The sequence below is a fragment of the Lonchura striata genome, chromosome 3, assembly GCF_046129695.1.
Source record: "Lonchura striata isolate bLonStr1 chromosome 3, bLonStr1.mat, whole genome shotgun sequence".
In the NCBI taxonomy this organism is placed as follows: Eukaryota; Metazoa; Chordata; class Aves; order Passeriformes; family Estrildidae; genus Lonchura; species Lonchura striata.
This window is the reverse complement of record NC_134605.1, coordinates 5,819,138-5,837,835: the sequence shown is the minus strand read 5'-3', so window position 1 is coordinate 5,837,835 and position 18,698 is coordinate 5,819,138. Positions and strand designations below refer to the sequence as shown.

Genomic DNA, 18,698 nt, shown 5'->3' with positions numbered 1-18,698 from the left:
TGAGCTTCCTACTGGTGACAGGTGAGCCTCTGAGCTGCGGCTAAGCCACTGGAGAAGAAGAATGTGAGATGTCAGGAGAGGAGGTGAAGTGTCTTTCAGGGGCTTCTGTTCTGCAGACACTCTTACAGAGGAGAAAGAGGTGGATTGAAACTCGTCCAAGGTTACATACATAGCAAGACATGATGAAGTAATCCAGGAGTTAACGTTAACGTTAAAGTCAGATTTCTTCCCCAGGGACAAAAGCACTGCATCTCTTCTTTCACTGTAATTATGTAAACACTGTCCATGACACTAGATTTGTGTTAAAAAATTGTGCAGTGATATGCCTTAAATGTGGAAACATCACTGTGGAAAGAGAAGGTCTGAGAGTTGGGTTTTCCATGAGGAACTTGGTGAATTATTTCGAGCATGACCTTTGAGGCAGATTGTGCCTCTTCTTACTCACTTCTTAAAACTAGGTAGAAGCTGTCTCTTTTTCAAAGTGCATTAAGATGTTGGTGTGAAAGTGCTGGTATTGCTACCAAAACTCCTCCTTTCTTTTTCCCATCAATATACAGCTCTTTGGAAATAGGTATCTGGGTAACCAGGTGCAACAAAGTACAGTTTTGAAAAGCTGCTCTTCTCGTGGTAGAAATAATGTGAATGTTAAGTTCTACAGAGAAACAGTAAATTATCCTCCTGTATGTGAATCAAAAAGGTAGAAGTGCTAGAAAGAGAAATATAATGGACAGATCTAATCCCATCTAAAGTGGAAATCAAGAAAGTAGAGTAGAAAGCTTACCAGGCTGCTGAAAGAGCCCAGAGACTGTGGAGGCCATGTGTTCTGTCATGCAATGGCATAGCAGGGTTTTCATGTTTCCTTCTCAGAATTCTGCTAATTTCTCACTGTCCCATGAGCCAAACACTTGTATTCCCTGTAGCAGGGGACCTCCGCCACCAAATGTCTAAGCTAACATCCTTAGGAATCCTGGGGTATTCAACAAAAATTATTTTTTATTTTGTTTTTTTATTTTTTTAATGTGGACTTCAAATCTGCCTTTCTTATGTTTCAAAGGATTTCCAGATCTTTGTATATCACTTTGTGTGCCAAATTTTATGAGAAAAAAAGCAGAAAAAGATCTTTAGTTTTGTATGTTTCAGATTTTCTACCAGTGTCTCTCTGCGTGTAGGTTATACACGAAAGAAAAACTGCAGTCTGCACTCCAAATAAATAATACTTCCTACAGAATATTGGACAGGACTTTGTCTCTAGGGCTGAACGAAGGGTCAATAAATAAAAAAAAAAAGATAGTAATAGTAACAATCCTAGATAAAGAAGAGAATCCTAATTTTAATTATCCTGTTCTTCCTTTGATGTGGAAGGAAATAAAGATGCATAAAGACTTTTATGAGAATTAAAGTAAGCTAGAGAGAGTTACCTGAGGATTTTCTCTTCTGGCTCAGAGCCAAGGGGCATTTGGATTCAGACCATGAGAAGAGGCCTTCAGTTGTATTTGCAGAAAGCAGTGGGGTCTGTTGATGGACATTTATGTTTCATGCCACAGGCAATATCTCTGAGGGAATTGCTCCTTAGCACCTTTGCAGCTTCTGTGTGTGTTTAAAATCAGTAAGAAACAGAGTAACTGCTAACTTCTCTACTGTGCTGATAAAGCAAAATGTAAGATTGCTGTTAAGAACAAGATAAATAAATGAACTGAATGACTAAAAATAGCAGAGGGGCCCAGCTTAGCTGACTCATGAGCTTGTGGATGGAATCTGCTAGAGACTGGCACACAGCATTAAAATAGGATAAATGTTGACAGGCATTAAATGAACAATCAAAAATGGATGGACCTTCAAATGGTCTGTGGGAGAAAAAAAAAAAACAACAAAAAAAACAGCCCAAGCCATTTATAATTAGTTGTGTTGAAAATACTGCTCCTCATCTCCTGTGTATCTGCCATGGGAAATCACCATCCTGCACAGATGTACAGTGGCTGTAGAGGAAAGCTCCAGGAAACTGCCCAGATAGACCTTTGCTGGTGCAGCACAGCTAAGTGTGTCTGTTCACCAAATAAACACACTTGGATTTTCTAAATGGCCTCTTTGTCCTTAGTTTGTTTCTGTATGCTTACAAGTAACTGCCTACACATTTAAATTTTGTGCATTACCAAAAATCATCCAGGTAGCTAAGCATTGTTTTGTGCCTACAAATCAGGCAGTAAAGCCTGTGTTCCCAGTCAGTGAAGGTAGAATGATACAACTGTTTTCACAGGTAAAATCACACTAGTCAACAAATCTGTCTACGATTATTAAGGTTATAATGTGCCATTCACAAGTTCTGGATAGAGCTATATACATTTTTTTTTCTCTATTTTTTCAGAAGTTTTACCCACTGGCAAGTATCAGCCCATGTGACAGAACTTGTTTGTAAGATTGTTCAGGTTTCATGAGACCACTTTAAGAAAGGCATTAGATGAAACATTGAAAATATTTGTTCCTTGTGTTTCTGAAGTGTAATGTTTTAATTTGGAAACCATGTGTTTCATGTATGTATTTTTTCTAAAGTACAATATTTAATGAATGAGTTAATCCAGCATGCCTATTGAATTTATGCTACAGGACTGAATTAATTTAGTTACTACAATCAGCACTCGGCAATTAAAAATGGAACAGTAAGCTTCAAGGCAGATACAAATGAGACTGACCTTGGCATTTCAGGTAGGCATCATTCTACAATAAAAATTTCCATCTTCTGCAGCTCAAGAAATTTAGGTTAATTGCCAAGAGGAATTTTAGGCACATATTCCTTTTGCTCTGTGCCCTGTGTGTGCATGAAGGAGTTTTAGTCCCAGCTCCAAGTGGCACGATGCCAGATCGGACAAGGTCTAGAAATTAGTCATGAGGAAGCAGTGGCACCTGTACCCTTTGGATAGAAATTAGAAGAAAGTCCAGCTTCCAAAGGATGTGTATCCATAACTGAGTAAGTCCTGGAATCACAGCATGACTGTGGAACAAGTTCACTGCTTATCAGACAATGGAGAACCTGCACAGTTCAGACAACCTAACAGCAGAGTGGCCTGTTGTCTAAAAAGGCTGAACTTGGGTTAAAGCCTTTTCAGTAGCCAAAATGTTGATAATGTCTGTCTTCCATGTGAATACTCTGGTTCCAAACATGAGGTGGACACAACAATGCAAAAATTCCTTCACAGAAGCCTAGTAAAGCTAACCTAGAGTCTCTCCTCTGCTTTCATGAAACTTTCTGTATTCTTGAAAAGTGAGAGTAGTAAATAATTCTGAGGCATCTGCACTTCAGATTTTATCTGAAGTGATGAAAATGTCCCAAATGTATTGTGGGGAAGTGCCAGACAGGCAGATGCTTGGAAGTACACAAAATGTGTTCACTAAGCTTGGAAGTACACAAAATGTGTTCACTAAGTTTTATTTTCTCACAAAATGAGTCTCAAAATCTTGACTAATTGTGCACATTTCTTAAAACCAAATGGCTTATAACAGTACTTTCATTTCAGCCCAGTCTAGCAATGATGAAGAGTGATCTAACAGAATTACACCTGGTTTCTTCTTTACTTAAGAGCTCTTGATATATTTCTTAGGAACTAGGTTGTAAGTGCATTGTAGAGCTAAGTGTTCTAGGGTCACTAAGGCTATTAGACACACACACTGCCCATCCACCAGGGACATCTTTGGCAGAGAAGCTTAAAAAACATAAAATTTTTCTCCTGGATCAATACCACTGTGAAAAAGAAAAATCCTTATATACATACATATTTCTCAGAATTTGAAGGAATTTGTTTTCCAAGAGATCACCAAAGAATCATTTGTTAGTAGGTTAACTATAACAAAGAGAAACAAAATTTTTGACTGATTCTGAAATTTGTCTGATAAGATTTGGAGTTACTATTGTCTTTTAAGCTCTATATGTTAAAACTTCATAAAAGTGTCCAAGGGTTTTTTTGTCTAAGTAACCTTGAAATGTGAAGAGGTTACTAATTGCAGAGACTAACTGTGCTGGACTATTAGCAAATGGATTTGTTCTTTAGGATGCATGGAAAGTACAGGTTTTAATGAAAGAAGTTAGATACTTTAGTAAACTAGGAGAGATGAAATCTACATTGATAATCTGGGCTTTTGATAGATGTATTATTTCCATCTTGGGAGTGGTAGAGGAATTGGGTAATGTTATTATTTAAAAAAAGAAATAACATGACTAGTGTCAGGAAAATATCAGGAAAGCATTATGAAAAATGAAGAAAAGCTTTCCAAGAATGCACACATAGAGGCACAGGCTTTGCCCGTGAAAGGCTGAATGAGAGCAGTATCTTCCTGTGTGAGAAAGCCCTGCCTAAGAAAATATTTGGTTATTTCTTTGGGATCAGCTGAATGGATTAAATCAGCCTTCACAGAGTGAGCCCTCTTGGAAATCAGCTTTTATGCATTATCCTTACCTCTGTTCTGGATCCAGTTATAACCAGTTTTTTAAGGACTGCAACCTTAACAAAAAATATTCTTACATTTAGGACCACCCTATAAGGTAATTTTACTTGGACACATCCACCCCTTTAGCCTAGCTTTTCCTAAACACTGGCAAGCTAAAACTGCTTCCATGCTAGGGAGCACAGAGCAGGTAGGAGGGACTCACAGCTGCTTGGAAATGTGAAAACAATGGAACAGCACTCAAAAGAATAAAACCACATAAATAAACCTCATGGTGGTGAGGAGGTGAAAAATATTTTTAGTGCAACCTTGCTATGGCTGCAATATTCAAGGAAAAAAAAAGTTGTACAAAGGGCAATAAAATTTGGAGTGAATTTACCCAGAGTTGCCTGTTTTTTGTGACAGTGGAAACAATATCAGTCACATTAATATGGGTGGAGCTTGGTATAGACAGCCACAAATACCTGGAAAAATATCTTCTATGAGTTGTTCCCCCTTTATGATGTGTAAAGTGTAAGGTGGCTGGAGAAAGCAAGCAGTTCATGTGCTAGAACTATTAATTTTTTGCAATGAAAGCAGCTCCTTAAAAGGCCTATCCAGAACCTCCATTGCATTGTCTGTATGCACCTGGTGAAGACCAGCTTTACCCCCGAAGAATGCAGAAGCCTAGGCAAGCAAAAAATACAAAAGCTCAACAAAAGCAGTGTTGGTTGACCTGAATTTGGGCCTCTAAGCTGCTAGGGGCAAATTGACTTTAAATTGACTTTAACTGATCTGAAGATTTTCACAGGTGCTCACAAAGCCTAACACCAAGCCTATGTTTCCATGGATGTACACCAGATGCAGAGATATTAACTTTCCTTATGGACTTTGCAATTGCTTGGTGAGTGAAGCATAAACTGCTTGTATGGATCAGGGAAAACACAAAACCTATCTTTCCACACAGTTTTTTGGTGATGCAAGGCAATAAGGAATAAGTTTTGTTCTGACTTAGCCCCATCCTCTTTTACGCCTTGTGGATTAAACTGCTTACGAAAATAGGTGTGAAAGTTCACCCATCACTGCAATCCTTCAAGCTCTGCATTGAGGGTAGATTTCCTAGTCACATATCAGTTAAAACAGAGGTGAGAGAAGAAAAAGAACAAAGAAAAGGGCAGCTCTCAGGAAAGGAAACCTAGTTCCTCCACAGCACCTACAAAACTGAAAGGAGGTATCTTAGCTCACCCATGCAGTCCCTGGAGCCTGGGTCCCAGGGTGTTTGGAAACTGTGGACTCAGAGCTACTACCCATCCATCTTTCCTTTTAAATTTTTTTCTTTCTTTCGCTTTTCCCAGCTTTTATGCTACATATTAGTTGTCTGAACAGTTACCATGCACTTGGCACTGTGGTAGGCAAAGGTTATTGGAATTTAAATGCGAAGTTTGATGAATATAGAGTTAAAAAATGCCTTGGAGACATTGCTGAAATGAGATGCCAAATCCCAGAATTTGTATCTTTATGAGGAAATTTGAATACAAAATACCAAGGTTTATGACTCTTGCACATATTAATTCATACCAATCCATGTTCTAAGAGGACTAAAGGGGCTATTTTTCATCTTGGGCTGAGACAGGAACTCTTCCAGATTTACTGACTTGCTGAGAGAAATATGCTTTATCAGGCTGATACATATCTTCAAAATGTAAATCAGAATAGTGAGCTTATCACAAGACTGCCATTAGCAGCTTATAAAATTCTTGGTGTTGCAATTAACAAGAGATTTTGTGAGCAAGGTGAGCATACTGGTCAGCAAAAACAGATCCTAAAATTGACACTTTATTTTCTGTCTTACAAGAAAATAACAGGAATTAAATCAAAACAATTTTTATTATACATCCATCTCCTTGGCAACTAGGAATTACCATGACTTTGTGGGATGGCCTAGATTTTAAAGGATATTATTATAATTGTGCAGGATCAAGAATTGCAGTATTACCTGGAATCATCCCTGGAAGTGCTCAAGTCCAGGCTGGATGGGTTTTGAGCAGCCTGTTCTAGTGAAAGGTGTCCCTTGGCAGGTAGGTTGGAACTAGATGATCTTCAACGTCCCTTCCACTCCAAACCATTTTATGACTCTATTAGTCTATGAATTCTTAATTTATCTTTGGCCCAAGTGCTTTGTCTGGAGTGAGAAAGGAAAATCATTTGCCCAATGGAAGTCCCAGATTTTCTCCTTAAGGAGTCCTGTCCTTTTCTGTTGTCTCCAGTGCCCTATAGGAAGTCCTTTTGGTTTATACACTCTTCATTGCATTGTGAACTGTCCACTTCAGGATTATATTGTAGAGAAAGTCAGAGCTTGGAAGCTTGAAATAACAATGCTAGTAAATGGTCACAAAGGCCAGACATTTCCACTGTAAACAAACAATATTTACATTAGTACTTTCAAGTGCATGCAATAGCTGGAATGAGAGTAGCTGTTGCCAATTTGTCCTCTTGCTGGCAAAAGCACAGGCTGCACTCTCTGTGACTTCCATGCACACGTGCAAGCACACACAGGCAGATGATGTGCTTTCAAGCCATCCACAGATGGCTTTCCCCATCAGGGCTTTCTCTGCCATTTAGGCCTCCTGCTTCACATCCTCCTCTTGGTGCTTCAAGCCCTATTTTATGTAATTAACTTCTGTTCCTCCCCCCATTTTTACTTTTTTTTCCCCGTGAATGCTCTTTACTCTGATGCTTAGAGTCAACCATCTCCCCAAAGCACTGTGATATTTGCCAGCATCCGGAAAAAATGTGGTTAGAGAATTGAGACACTTAAAGGAGACACGGCAGTCGTAAGTGTGCATTCACATTTTTGAATAGATATTCAGAGGGTGGGAATGTAGATGAGGGAGAAGCTATGAAAGGGCTTATTACTAATTAACTATATCTATTTCTCCCCCTTTTAAACTGCTTTTTGTTTATCATTTCAGCTGGTGGGGTAATACACTAAATTAAAGCTGCATAATACATTTATAATTAAGATTGAAAAAGCCAATTGCCTGTTACTAAACCACCAATTGATAATATTGTAAGGGATATTTATAGCTCTTTGGTATGTATGCCACAGATTTGCATCAATAACATACTTGCTTATCTCCAAACATTTTATTCAGTAGCCCTTTATTTACTATTGAAGGTAAGATTACTCTTCTCAAGCCATCCTTTCTAAAAGTGTCTCGCTTTCATCTTGTTTGTAAAGCTCAGCAAACACAGATGCTTCAGTCATTTCCTCGGCTATGTAATAACAGTATATAATTACCATCATCACACCAGGCAGAAAACCTTACCATAAAGAACACACTCTACATAGTTCATCACTCCTAACATCTTGAATTTCTACAGCTCCTTCTTTCTGACTCATCTTGCATATCCTAAAGAGGAGATACCAAGCCACCTTACCCAGGGTGTGAATCAAGTAGTTTTGGGCAGAGCCCCAAACACAGACCCTTAGTTTTCATTCCTTTCACAAGAAGGTAGAGCAAGACTGTTTAAAGAGTTCTTAAAAAAATGCTGAAGTGATAGTTTTTGTTTCATGTGTCTTACTGGGAGCTTAATAACCCAAAATGAGTGCCAAAAAACTGCTAAGTGTATGAGCACTTGCATGTTGAGAAAGGACATGGCATAGACCAAACAGTGCTGCAAGTTTATACGGTGATTGAAAGTTAAAAACAGAAGCAAAATGGCTACGTTCAAAAGGAGAGCCTGAATTTTGCCTGTAGCTAATGCCACAGGGGAGGATCTTGGAGACTGGTGCACACCATCCTAGCAAAAAAGCCTGGAAGAGCCCTTACAAAAATATAGCTTTTTGTCTATCTGCCCCTTTCCTCAGAAGGAGAATGAGAGCTAGAAATTAATGATCTACCCATTCTTCATCCATCCTGGATAGCAGGATAAACAGAAAGAAATAAAATTTCCCTATATCCTGCTCATGTGGGAAGAATGTCAGCAAACTTGTGTAAGTAAATATTCCCAAACCTGAAGCAGGGCTTCAACTTCTCCCAGCCACAACTGTCTCTCCAAGCCAGCCCAATCATGTGGGGTTTTTTAGCCTTCAAAGACACATCCTTGAAGTTTAAGCTGGAAAAGTGTCTGAGAGATTGGAAAAAAGGGAGATAATGGTGCAAGGAGGAATTGACAGGGTGCAAGGGAGGGCTATGAAAATGGGCAAGAGCTTCATTGTCACAACAATAGTAGGGGTTGCAGTGTGAAAGCATGTAGTTGTCAAAAAACTTGCCAGGGGCCTAAGGTATCACAGTCTCCCCCTGGATCCCTTCTCTTTGGAGCTAGATGCTGTCACCCTTTCCATGGTTTGGCTGAGCACAGGGTGAAACCAGGTGGCAATTTCACAAGTGATTTCTGTTTCTAATGCTGTCTATCATTAATTTTATTACAAGTGGGCAAGTGACTTGCCCCTGGACTGGCCAGATAATTACATGGTCATTATTAACCACATTACTGAAGGGTAAAAATGCAGTTATTTTTATCCATAAAGTCAGCTGCTTCAACTCTAAAACTAATTGCACATTATTATGCAGCAGAAAGTAATTATTATAGATACTGATTCTAGCTTCTATACCCAAAGAAGCAGACATTATTTCAAATGAAATCTTTCAGGATTTTTAATAAGCCTTGCAATCTGTGGTAGAAGAAAGAAAGAAAAAGAGAAACAGAGAGAAATAGAGAGAAATAGAGAGAGAGAAAGAAAGAAATAAAGAAGAAAGAAAGAAAGAAAGAAAGAAAGAAAGAAAGAAAGAAAGAAAGAAAGAAAGGAAAGAAAGGAAGATTTTATCATGTTTTTATAACACATAACTGTCCCATCCTGGACGACTGATGCCTTTAGGTATGATTCCTGAGAGGACGCATCACAAAGTCTCTCTGGAGGTAGATATTAGGCAAAACATAAGAAAGGTATCATAATTATTATATCATAATTGCTGATGTTCCTTTTCACTCTTTTCATCTCTTTCAGGTACAGTAGCGTGATTTACAATGGAAAAATTGCTCTGCGGCATCCTGGTGTTTGGAATGGCTGTCACAGTCAACGCTTGTCCCAAATATTGTGTGTGTCAGAACCTGTCTGAGTCACTGGGGACTTTGTGTCCCTCCAAGGGTCTCCTTTTTGTACCACTAGACATAGACCGAAGGACTGTTGAACTCCGTCTTGGGGGCAACTTTATTATCAATATCAGCCGGCAAGATTTTGCCAATATGTCTGGACTTGTTGACCTTACTTTGTCCAGAAACACCATTAGTTACATACAGCCCTACTCCTTCACTGACTTGGAGAGCCTTCGATCTTTACATCTGGATAGCAACAGGTTGCCTGAGATTGAAGAGGATACTTTAAGAGGTTTAATTAACCTTCAGCATTTGATTTTAAACAACAACCAGCTAAGCAGCATTTCTGATGAAGCCTTTGAGGATTTTTTACTGACTTTGGAAGACTTAGACCTTTCCTACAATAACCTCCGAAGCATTCCCTGGGAATCTATAAGAAAGATGATAAACTTGCACCAGCTCAGTTTAGATCACAACCTAATAGATTATATAACAGAGGGGACATTTGCAGATCTTCAGAAATTGGCCAGATTGGATCTAACATCCAACAGACTTCAGAAGCTCCCCCCTGACCCTATATTTGCCAGATCACAAGTAATGCCATTGGTTGTTACCCCATTTTCACCACCTCTGTCCCTCAGCTTTGGGGGAAATCCACTGCATTGCAACTGTGAGCTGCTGTGGTTAAGGCGGCTTGACAGAGACGACGACATGGAAACTTGTGCTTCCCCTCCGAGTCTAAAGGGAAGGTACTTCTGGTACGTACGGGAAGAGGAGTTTGTTTGTGAGCCTCCTCTTATTACACAACACACTCACAAGCTGCTGGTTTTGGAGGGACAAACTGCCACGCTGAAGTGCAAAGCCATTGGGGACCCCAGCCCCATCATTCACTGGGTGGCCCCTGACGACCGTCTCATCGGAAACTCCTCGAGGACAGCTGTCTATGACAATGGCACCCTCGATATCCACATCACCACCTCCAAGGACTACGGGACTTTCACCTGCATAGCAGCCAATGCTGCAGGAGAGTCCACTGCAACGATTGAGCTCTCAATTGTCCAGCTCCCCCACCTCAGCAACGGCACAGGCAAAGCAGCTCCGCCGAAATCCAGGCTCTCGGACATCACCAGCTCCACCAAGACCAATCGTGGTGAAACAAAAGGTCCACCAGAAAGGGCTGTCCTGGTGTCAGATGTGACCACTACCTCAGCTTTGGTCAAGTGGACAGTCAGCAAGTCGGCCCCTCGGGTAAAAATGTATCAGCTGCAGTATAACTGCTCAGATGATGAAGTCCTGATCTACAGGTAAATGCATTTTTTGTTTGATCCTCTGATGATAGCAGGGGGCAGAAATCAAAATAAGAAATCTTCTACTCTTTGACTTTTTACCAATATGACTTAGAACTGAGATGGCACGGTGACCAGTAGCATTAGTGGTATTTGATAAATTTGCATTCTCTCTGTCAGTTTGCCTGTTGGTCTGTTGTTCATTTCTTTTCTGTCCAAGTTATACATTGCAAATCTCTGTAGTACTCATTTTCCAACAGCTGTTTTCAGTAAAATTATCAATTTGGGAAAAAAATAGTACTGCAGTTGGTAGCCTCCTTAGTAGGCTTAACAAAGAAAGGAAAACTTGAAGACTAGAAGTCAAAAATTTCCCTTTCCACCTCCTGTAGGTGGGATTGAAACAGACTACTTAGAGAGGAAGCAGCGTGGGAGGAAGTTTGTGCTGTCTACCCATAACACAGGCTCTAATTATTCTGTGATTCAAGATTTGGGGTTGCTAACAAGACATTTTTCACCTATATGAAAAAGCTTGTTTCTTATTTCACTAACATCTGTTCTACACAACCGTAATGGCTGAAAACTTTGGAGCACTTAGTTTTTTATACAATATTAAATACAAGAAGAGGTAGATATAATTTCAAAAGCAAACCCTGAGTCTTCCTTATGATCCTCCAGTTCCAAAACTATTAGAAGCTCTGACTTCTAATGATGTAAAGCAGGAATTGCTCTTGCAGTGAAGCAGAAATAAATTTTTAGTGACTAAAAATATGTAGGAACAGTACAGGAAAACAGTACTACTGTTTTTTCCTTGTGTATTGGAAGAATGATTGACATATTCATGCTAGTGATGAATCCCTAGAAACCGTCTTGTCCTTCCTTTTTATTGCAAAGTTTCATTGACCTGAACTGTATCTTTGGTTGTATATGATCTACCAGCAGAAGTCAGAATCTCATGGAAAAAATAGAACCAAACATATCAACTCTTATAGCTTTATAAGCATCCTGAAGCAGTGGAGAAAAATTGGATCTGATAGAGATATAATGGGATTTGGGGTTTGAATCTAATTTGAGAATAAACTGTGGCCAAAATAAGTCAAGGGCATTCATTTTCATGGTAGGTTTGGTGTCATTGCCTGGTGGCTATTCTGTTCTGCTGCCTGCAGGGAGAGCCAAGGCACTCATCAAGTCATGGTACTTGGCCTCCAGATCCCACCACAAGCCTTATTATTTTCTTCTTTATCACAGGGTGGTTTTACTTAGCATGAGGAAGTTAAAGGAGAGGTAGTAAATATTCACATTACATATTTCACTCACCCTTCTCCTGCAATGAGATCTAATTTTAAAGATTCTCCAGAACAGAATGTTTAGTTGATGTGGACAAACAAGTACTGCCAACAGTACCTTTATCTGAGTCAGTTGTAGAACAGAAATAATAAAGTAATCAATTTGGGTATTCCAAATTCACTCAGTCATTGCCAAAAGCAGGAATATTGACCAGCAAGTCCAAAAAAAATTTTTTTTAAGGATATTTATTCAAATACTGAGTTAATCTGAGGAAATTCAGTTCTGCCCATCTCCATTCCTCAGTTATAAAAATATCTTGAAATAAATAAATTAGAAAGTGAAAATTATTTCTTTTGCTCTGGCTAATGTACAGTGGAACCAGTGTGTTAGTTTTGGGAATTGCAACTATGTAGAATTAAGCAGAATGAAAGGATAAGATAAAGTTAAGTAATGATGCAGTATTAGGAATAGAATGGAAGAGAACATGCTAGTGCAATTTTTTTCACAAGGCAATGCTTTTGGCAAAAGCTCAGCAGTAATTAAGCTCTTAAACACAGTGTAAGGCTGAAAAACACTCTGAAAGATGTATAAATCATATATTCATTGTAAAATTAATTTGGCCCAGTGAGCAGGAATATTCCTGCAACCAGAAAGAAGTTTGCAGGGGTAGTCATATGTTGAAAATGGTTGGATGTGTCAATTTACTAGGAAGGAAATGGCCAGGGTTAAAAAAAACAATCCATGCAAAAGCACTGATATAGCCTAGGAGCTGGATGGGTGAGAATTGGGTGCCAAGGGCAGAAATTAAGAAAGATGCCATCTTGCCAAACTGGTCTGGAAGAAAAAGTTGCTGTCAAGATTTTAGGCAACCCCAAAAGGTTTTATTATGTCCCCACTTCCATCCCCCAGTGAGGTTTTGTGCCTCTGCTGTTTTATTTGGTTGTGGCTCAGTTTTTCAGAAGCCCACTGAGGACAGTGTTATTTTGAAAAATCTCCCATCAGGTTTTTTTTTTTTTTGAGGATTCACTGATGATGCATAGCTCTTTTCATTCACAGCTCTCAAAAGCACTTCACCAAAGAAAATATTTTTTTTTTTCTCTACATTTTGCACCAGGGAAAAATGAAGCTTAGAAAGATGAAGTGATTGTCCAGCATCTGAGAGTTAATCAATGGTACTCATAATATCAAACCCAGTCCTTACAACTTCCAGTCAGGGTACCACTCAGTCCCTTAGAGTTAATTAACTAAAGCTGTTTTGCTTTAATTGGTCAGATGCGTATCACTGCAATGAGTGTGTGGAAAAACCTAAGGGAAAAGGATTTCTACAGTGCTCTGCTCCATAAAATGCTGTATATGTGCTAAATGGGATGTGGTACTGCTTAGCTGCTAAAATGATGGGCACTTAATGTACAGTAAGACAGTCAGTATTCCAGGACTGAGACACATCAGCTGTGCTCAGCTTCACTAGCAAGAAATGTATGCAAAAAAGACAGAAATCTGCTGCTCTCTCTGCTAAGAATTTTTCATGAATATTGTACTCATTGAGAAAGAGTGAAAGCAGAAGTTCTCCCCTCCTCATTTTTTTCAACTTCTCTCCTGATCATTACCAAGGATACCAGTCCCATTTTCCCTTCCATGCCAGCTGTGATTTTCCCCTGGCAGGATGGTGCAAAAGGGGACTACAGTAGGGTGCAATGGCTCAATAAATATTCAAGTTTTGGTACATTCTGGCAAATGTTGTCTGCTGGGCCTCCCATTGTCACTGAGCTGAAATGGTACCAGCATCTGAAGTTTGGCTTTGAATAAACCAATGCTATTCTAATGAAGGAGGAGCACTGTTTGCTTGCTTTCCCATCTGACCTTGGCTTGTATTTGCTATCTCAGGGCCTTTGCTCAAGCTCATAGCAGGTTTTTATCTATTTCAATGCATTCAGGGTACATGTTTCTGATTGTGGTCTAATGAGTAGGTCCTGGGTCTGCATTCTGAGGGTTTTAATTAAGGAGTCTTTCCATTCTTTCATCTTTTCTGAAATACCAACACCAGTGCGAGTAAATGCATATTGTATCCATCACTTTTAGCCGAGACCAGAAGCTTGTTAAAAATTGCAGAACTGAAAATCACTCCTTATTTGAAGGGAAAACATATAGAAAGAGTAAGCAATGTCCAATAGATAAAGAGATGGAATAAGACCAAGGTCTACCAAAAATTGTCTGTCCTCTCAGTCAGGACTCCAAAGTGTTTTAGATGTGTAAAAGCATCAGATTTCAGATCAGTGCAACATATACACTGGTAAGCTTAATTCATTTTGAATAAGGAATTGAAATTAAATATAAATGTTTAAAAAATAATACCTTTGAGTCTCAGTTTCCCATATGTAACCTGGGTGACAGCACCACCTTACTTTATGGGGATAAACACATTAGAAAATATTATGGAACCAGGAGCCCACATAAATAAACAGGGAGACTTGCTTTGAAGTCATTGTGTGGTCTGCAGCAACGGGGATAGTCATGAATGATTAAGATGGAGGATTACATAACTGCAACACTTGAATTCAAGTAAGGCATCTGGAGAGAGAGATTGTGTTTTTCTCATGCATAGAGCACCCTACATGATGGGGGACCAACTCTCAGTTTTGGCCGGCAGGCATTGCTGTAATAGATACATTCACTACTTTTTCAAAAGTGAATAAATCTGCAAGTGTTTTGTAGAACTTCTCAGGTCATACTGAGCCTTCTGGCTGTGTTTTGAATTAAAGCAAAGATGCAGCCATTTAAAAATGTGCATCTAAATTGCGACACTGCCATTAGATTTATGAGAGATTTAGGTCTGTTTTATTTTGTGTTATTTCATAGTAAAAATGATGAAAACAGCTGTACAAATTAAGAATTACTGTAGTGCTATAGTCTCCCTAACTTATAAATTCAGCACTAGGCAAAAGTATTTTATATGTTTCTGAAAGCTTATTTTTTAAATATATATTTTACGTAGCAGGCAGTCTAACCATTAAAATATGAATAAATGGCTCCACATCTCCAGTTTATTTAAACAATGGTGCCATGGATTTGATTACTTAAACAATATAATAATGATTTATATTTACACAGGTCCTTTTACTGCAAGTACTTTACAGGGTGGCTGAACAGAGATCCCCACTATCCTGTCGCCTCTCAGTTAAATATTGGCTGCAGTTTAGCAGTCTGCAGGTGATTGTTCAGTTCTTTTTCATGAGCAAAAAATAGCTTCAGCATTTGCACTCATGGATTCTTTAAGCTAGGGAGGAAGTAATTAACTGAGCTTGAATTTCCCACAGCATGGTGGTATAAATATACTCATGCACTCTTCTAGTCAACTGCATGTCAATAAGAAAGCGTTTCATGACTGAGGTGCTGCAAACTTCAGGAACATCTAATTCATGTAAGGAGGCTCTCTCAAGCAGCAGTGCCACACTGAGCATCAGAGAGGATGCCATTTCTAATGCTTCTTGCAAGGAAAGTCCATTGTGGGGAGATCTTCCAGCTCAAGACTGAAAACAGAGGAAGCCCTGTCCTGTTGCTGGTAGGGAAAATTGTCTCAACGGCCTGATGCTGTAGCAAAGTGTGTTTGTGTCACTTTCTCTCTGAGGAAAGTTAGAAGTGCAGAGTACTGGTTAGCTTTGGAAAAGACAGAGGATTCATTTATTCTGAAACACCCAAACATCTGTCCTTACTTGTGATATGGTCATTGGGTTCAGACAAATAAAGACTTCTACCCAATTTTCAGTTCCACCTGTCTCCAGCCTCTCTAGGTACTGTCCTGCCTCCATGGTTCACACCTGGAGCAAAATTCCCATCTTAGCCTCAGCATGAGCTGAGCTATTCCAGTTGCATTGTATGCAGGATACAACCCTTGATTTGGCCAAAGCTTTTACATAGTGAAACATTAAATAAAACAACAACTAGGAGGGAGGACAGCACATGAAGAGGTTAATCAGCTTGTGTAAATGTTTTATATTTGACAGGTAGTCCAGGAGTTAGACTTTGACAATTCTTGTGGATCTCTTCCAGCTCAGAATATTCTGTAATTCTGTTACTCAGCATAAGACAGCAATACCCTGTTACCTCTGCTACCAATTATTAATTCAGCTCAATAAGGCTGAGCATTTTCACTTCAGGGGAATTCACGATGAGCTAGTTCTTGCGCATAATATCTGCCACATTTCTTCTCTCAGTTGCTCTGAACCTAAGTTACAATATCTGCCCCCCACCACCTTTAATGCAATAAAAAGTTATACATCTGAGGCCAAAATGAACTATTGAAATAAGATTTTTATTTAGCTTCAGGTGAGTCACCAATGTGATCTCTAAATGAAAATCTTTACCATGTCCATAATTTGTATATGCAATGAACATTTAACCACCCAAGAGGCTCTACTTGATCTCTGCATTTCCACTGCAGCGCCCGCAGCAAGTTCTCAACACTCCTTTTCTCTCTACTGCTCATCCATTGAATTCTAGTTGGTCTCAGAGGTCCACTCTAATATCTTCCTTATTTTGGGTCACATTTACTGATATCTGGGTACTTTTAGGAGGGATGGAAAAGGTATCAGCAGCCACAGAGTGTGACAACTACTCCTAGTCTTTCTAAATCTGTAGCTGAGAACATCCTTCCTCCCCTCACTTCACCCTTCATTTCAACTGGATCCCCACCAATTCAGGCTACTTAAAAATCTCCTCCAAGGGTGTTGAACCAATAGTAAAAGTAATGGCTGAAAAATACCTGCTTGAAGGAGAGGATGATTTATTTTTATCCACAGGTGTTTTGCAACAGAGTTACAAATGAAAAAAAATACATAAAAGCATATTGTTCTCTAAAAGACTGCATTACTAAAATTTGCCTTGCCAGTTTGAGATCATTCTGCTCAACTGAGCTGCCACTTGTTCATGTGCAGGTTCCAGGCTGTAGGCAGGTGAAAGAGGATGCCTTGACAGCTCCTACCTCCCCAGCTTTCTGACACCCCACCCCATACAGCTCCCATCTGAATCACTGGAGAGCCTTTTTACCCATTTCTTGGTAGGAGGGTCTTCAAAGAGACCTCTTGCTTCTCCTGCAGTAGGCTCCTATTTCTCCTTGTCTTTCCAGTGCTGAACAGTTGAGCTCTGACTGTGAATATTGTTCTGAGGGTTGTGCAAGCAATTATATTCATTTGGTTATGTAGGGCTATTTTATCTATCAAATACATGAGACAGGACAAAGAGGATGACAGGGAAAGAATAAGTCAAAATTACAAACACAGCCAGAACATGGTGCCTTATTTCACTGGCATAGCTGCAGATTTACCTACCTAATTGTTTGCTCTGAATTTTCTATTATACCCTTTCTCTTTCACACCAGGCTTTCTGCTTGTAGGCTCAGGCTATTTTCAGAAGAAAATCTACTTTTCTGTACAATGATAAAACTGATTAACCCTAACACACAATAGCAGTGATACAGCTTGTTTTCCTAGAGAAATGACTTAAAAATATAGAACTGGAAAAAGACATAGCACTGGAAAAATAAAAAAAAAAAAAAAAAGAAGAAGAATACACTGGACTAAATTATATTATTAAGTCTTCATTAGCTTTAGATCCTACAAGTCTGGTTATTTTTGGAGTTGCCTATAAAAGACAGATTTTCTGAGCAAAACATTTGCACTCAGAATGAAAAAAGTCTCTTTTCAGATGATATAGTGCAAGCTGAATGCAGCATTTGCTTCTCATTTAAACCAACTTTGGGGCTTCAATTGGGATGTTGATGGTGAATAGTCTTTGTGTTAATGCTTTGGTTAGGGATAGATGAAAAAAGAGAATTCAGACAAGCTGAGGAACTTAAAATTTGAGTCAGAATCAGGTTCATGCTCCGTGTAATTTTTTGAGTGCTGTTCTTGTAGGTTTTCAATGAAGGCTTGTACTACAAGGAAGTCATTTATCTTTTCTTTGTTCTTAAAAGGGCACAGGAGAAATGTAGCTCAAATTTTGACTAGTAAAGAAAGAAAATATGAGGTAATAGATGTCTTTGAAAGACAGATATGGGTTATTTCATTGTCATACTACCCTTTCCCCTAAATGTGTCTTGTTTTCCAGTCTAATATGAGGACAGTACAGACATGTACCCTGTAATAATCTGTAATAGGGCCTAGCAAAATGGTAATCCAGCCCTAGCTGAGGATAGCAGGCTAATACTTTCATCTAAAGAAACCTTGAAACTATAATATCATTGAGAATTGCCTATGTTTAAAATGAAATGTTCTGATTTTCATGGCAGAGAAAAGCAGCTCAGCCAGCAGGCTGATCTACCCTATAGTCACAGCCTAACTGACTTGTCAGGGTCACAGCATGACCAAAGGTCCTAGGACATTTGTCAAGAATCCAATAAAGTGGCTCTGTCCAAAAAGGAAGCAGGCTTTGGCAGAGGGCACCATAGAGTGGAAGTAAAATCACCTGTGTGCCACAGCAGCAGAGATGGAGGCACTTGTGCTGGGCAAGGAAGAGGGTTTTAATGAATGCCTTTCTGGCATTTTCTTTCTGCAAAGTGAAAAGAGAGATGTTCGTCTGGCATCCTTGGATGGGAAGGAGTCCATCCACTACATGGCTACA

The 18,698-nt window shown here is 39.2% G+C and overlaps 1 protein-coding gene across 2 annotated transcripts in view; it reads left to right on the top strand.

Moving 5' to 3' along the window:
* Positions 1-18,698, top strand: part of LRFN2 (leucine rich repeat and fibronectin type III domain containing 2) — a 147,147-nt gene that overhangs the window by 104,122 nt on the left and 24,327 nt on the right. For both annotated transcript variants that reach the window (XM_021541775.2, XM_021541776.3), the window contains one exon: positions 9,425-10,817. In XM_021541775.2, coding sequence (XP_021397450.1) covers positions 9,445-10,817 — 1,373 coding nt within the window. In that variant the 5' untranslated portion in view covers positions 9,425-9,444. The remainder of the gene's footprint in view (positions 1-9,424; positions 10,818-18,698) is intronic.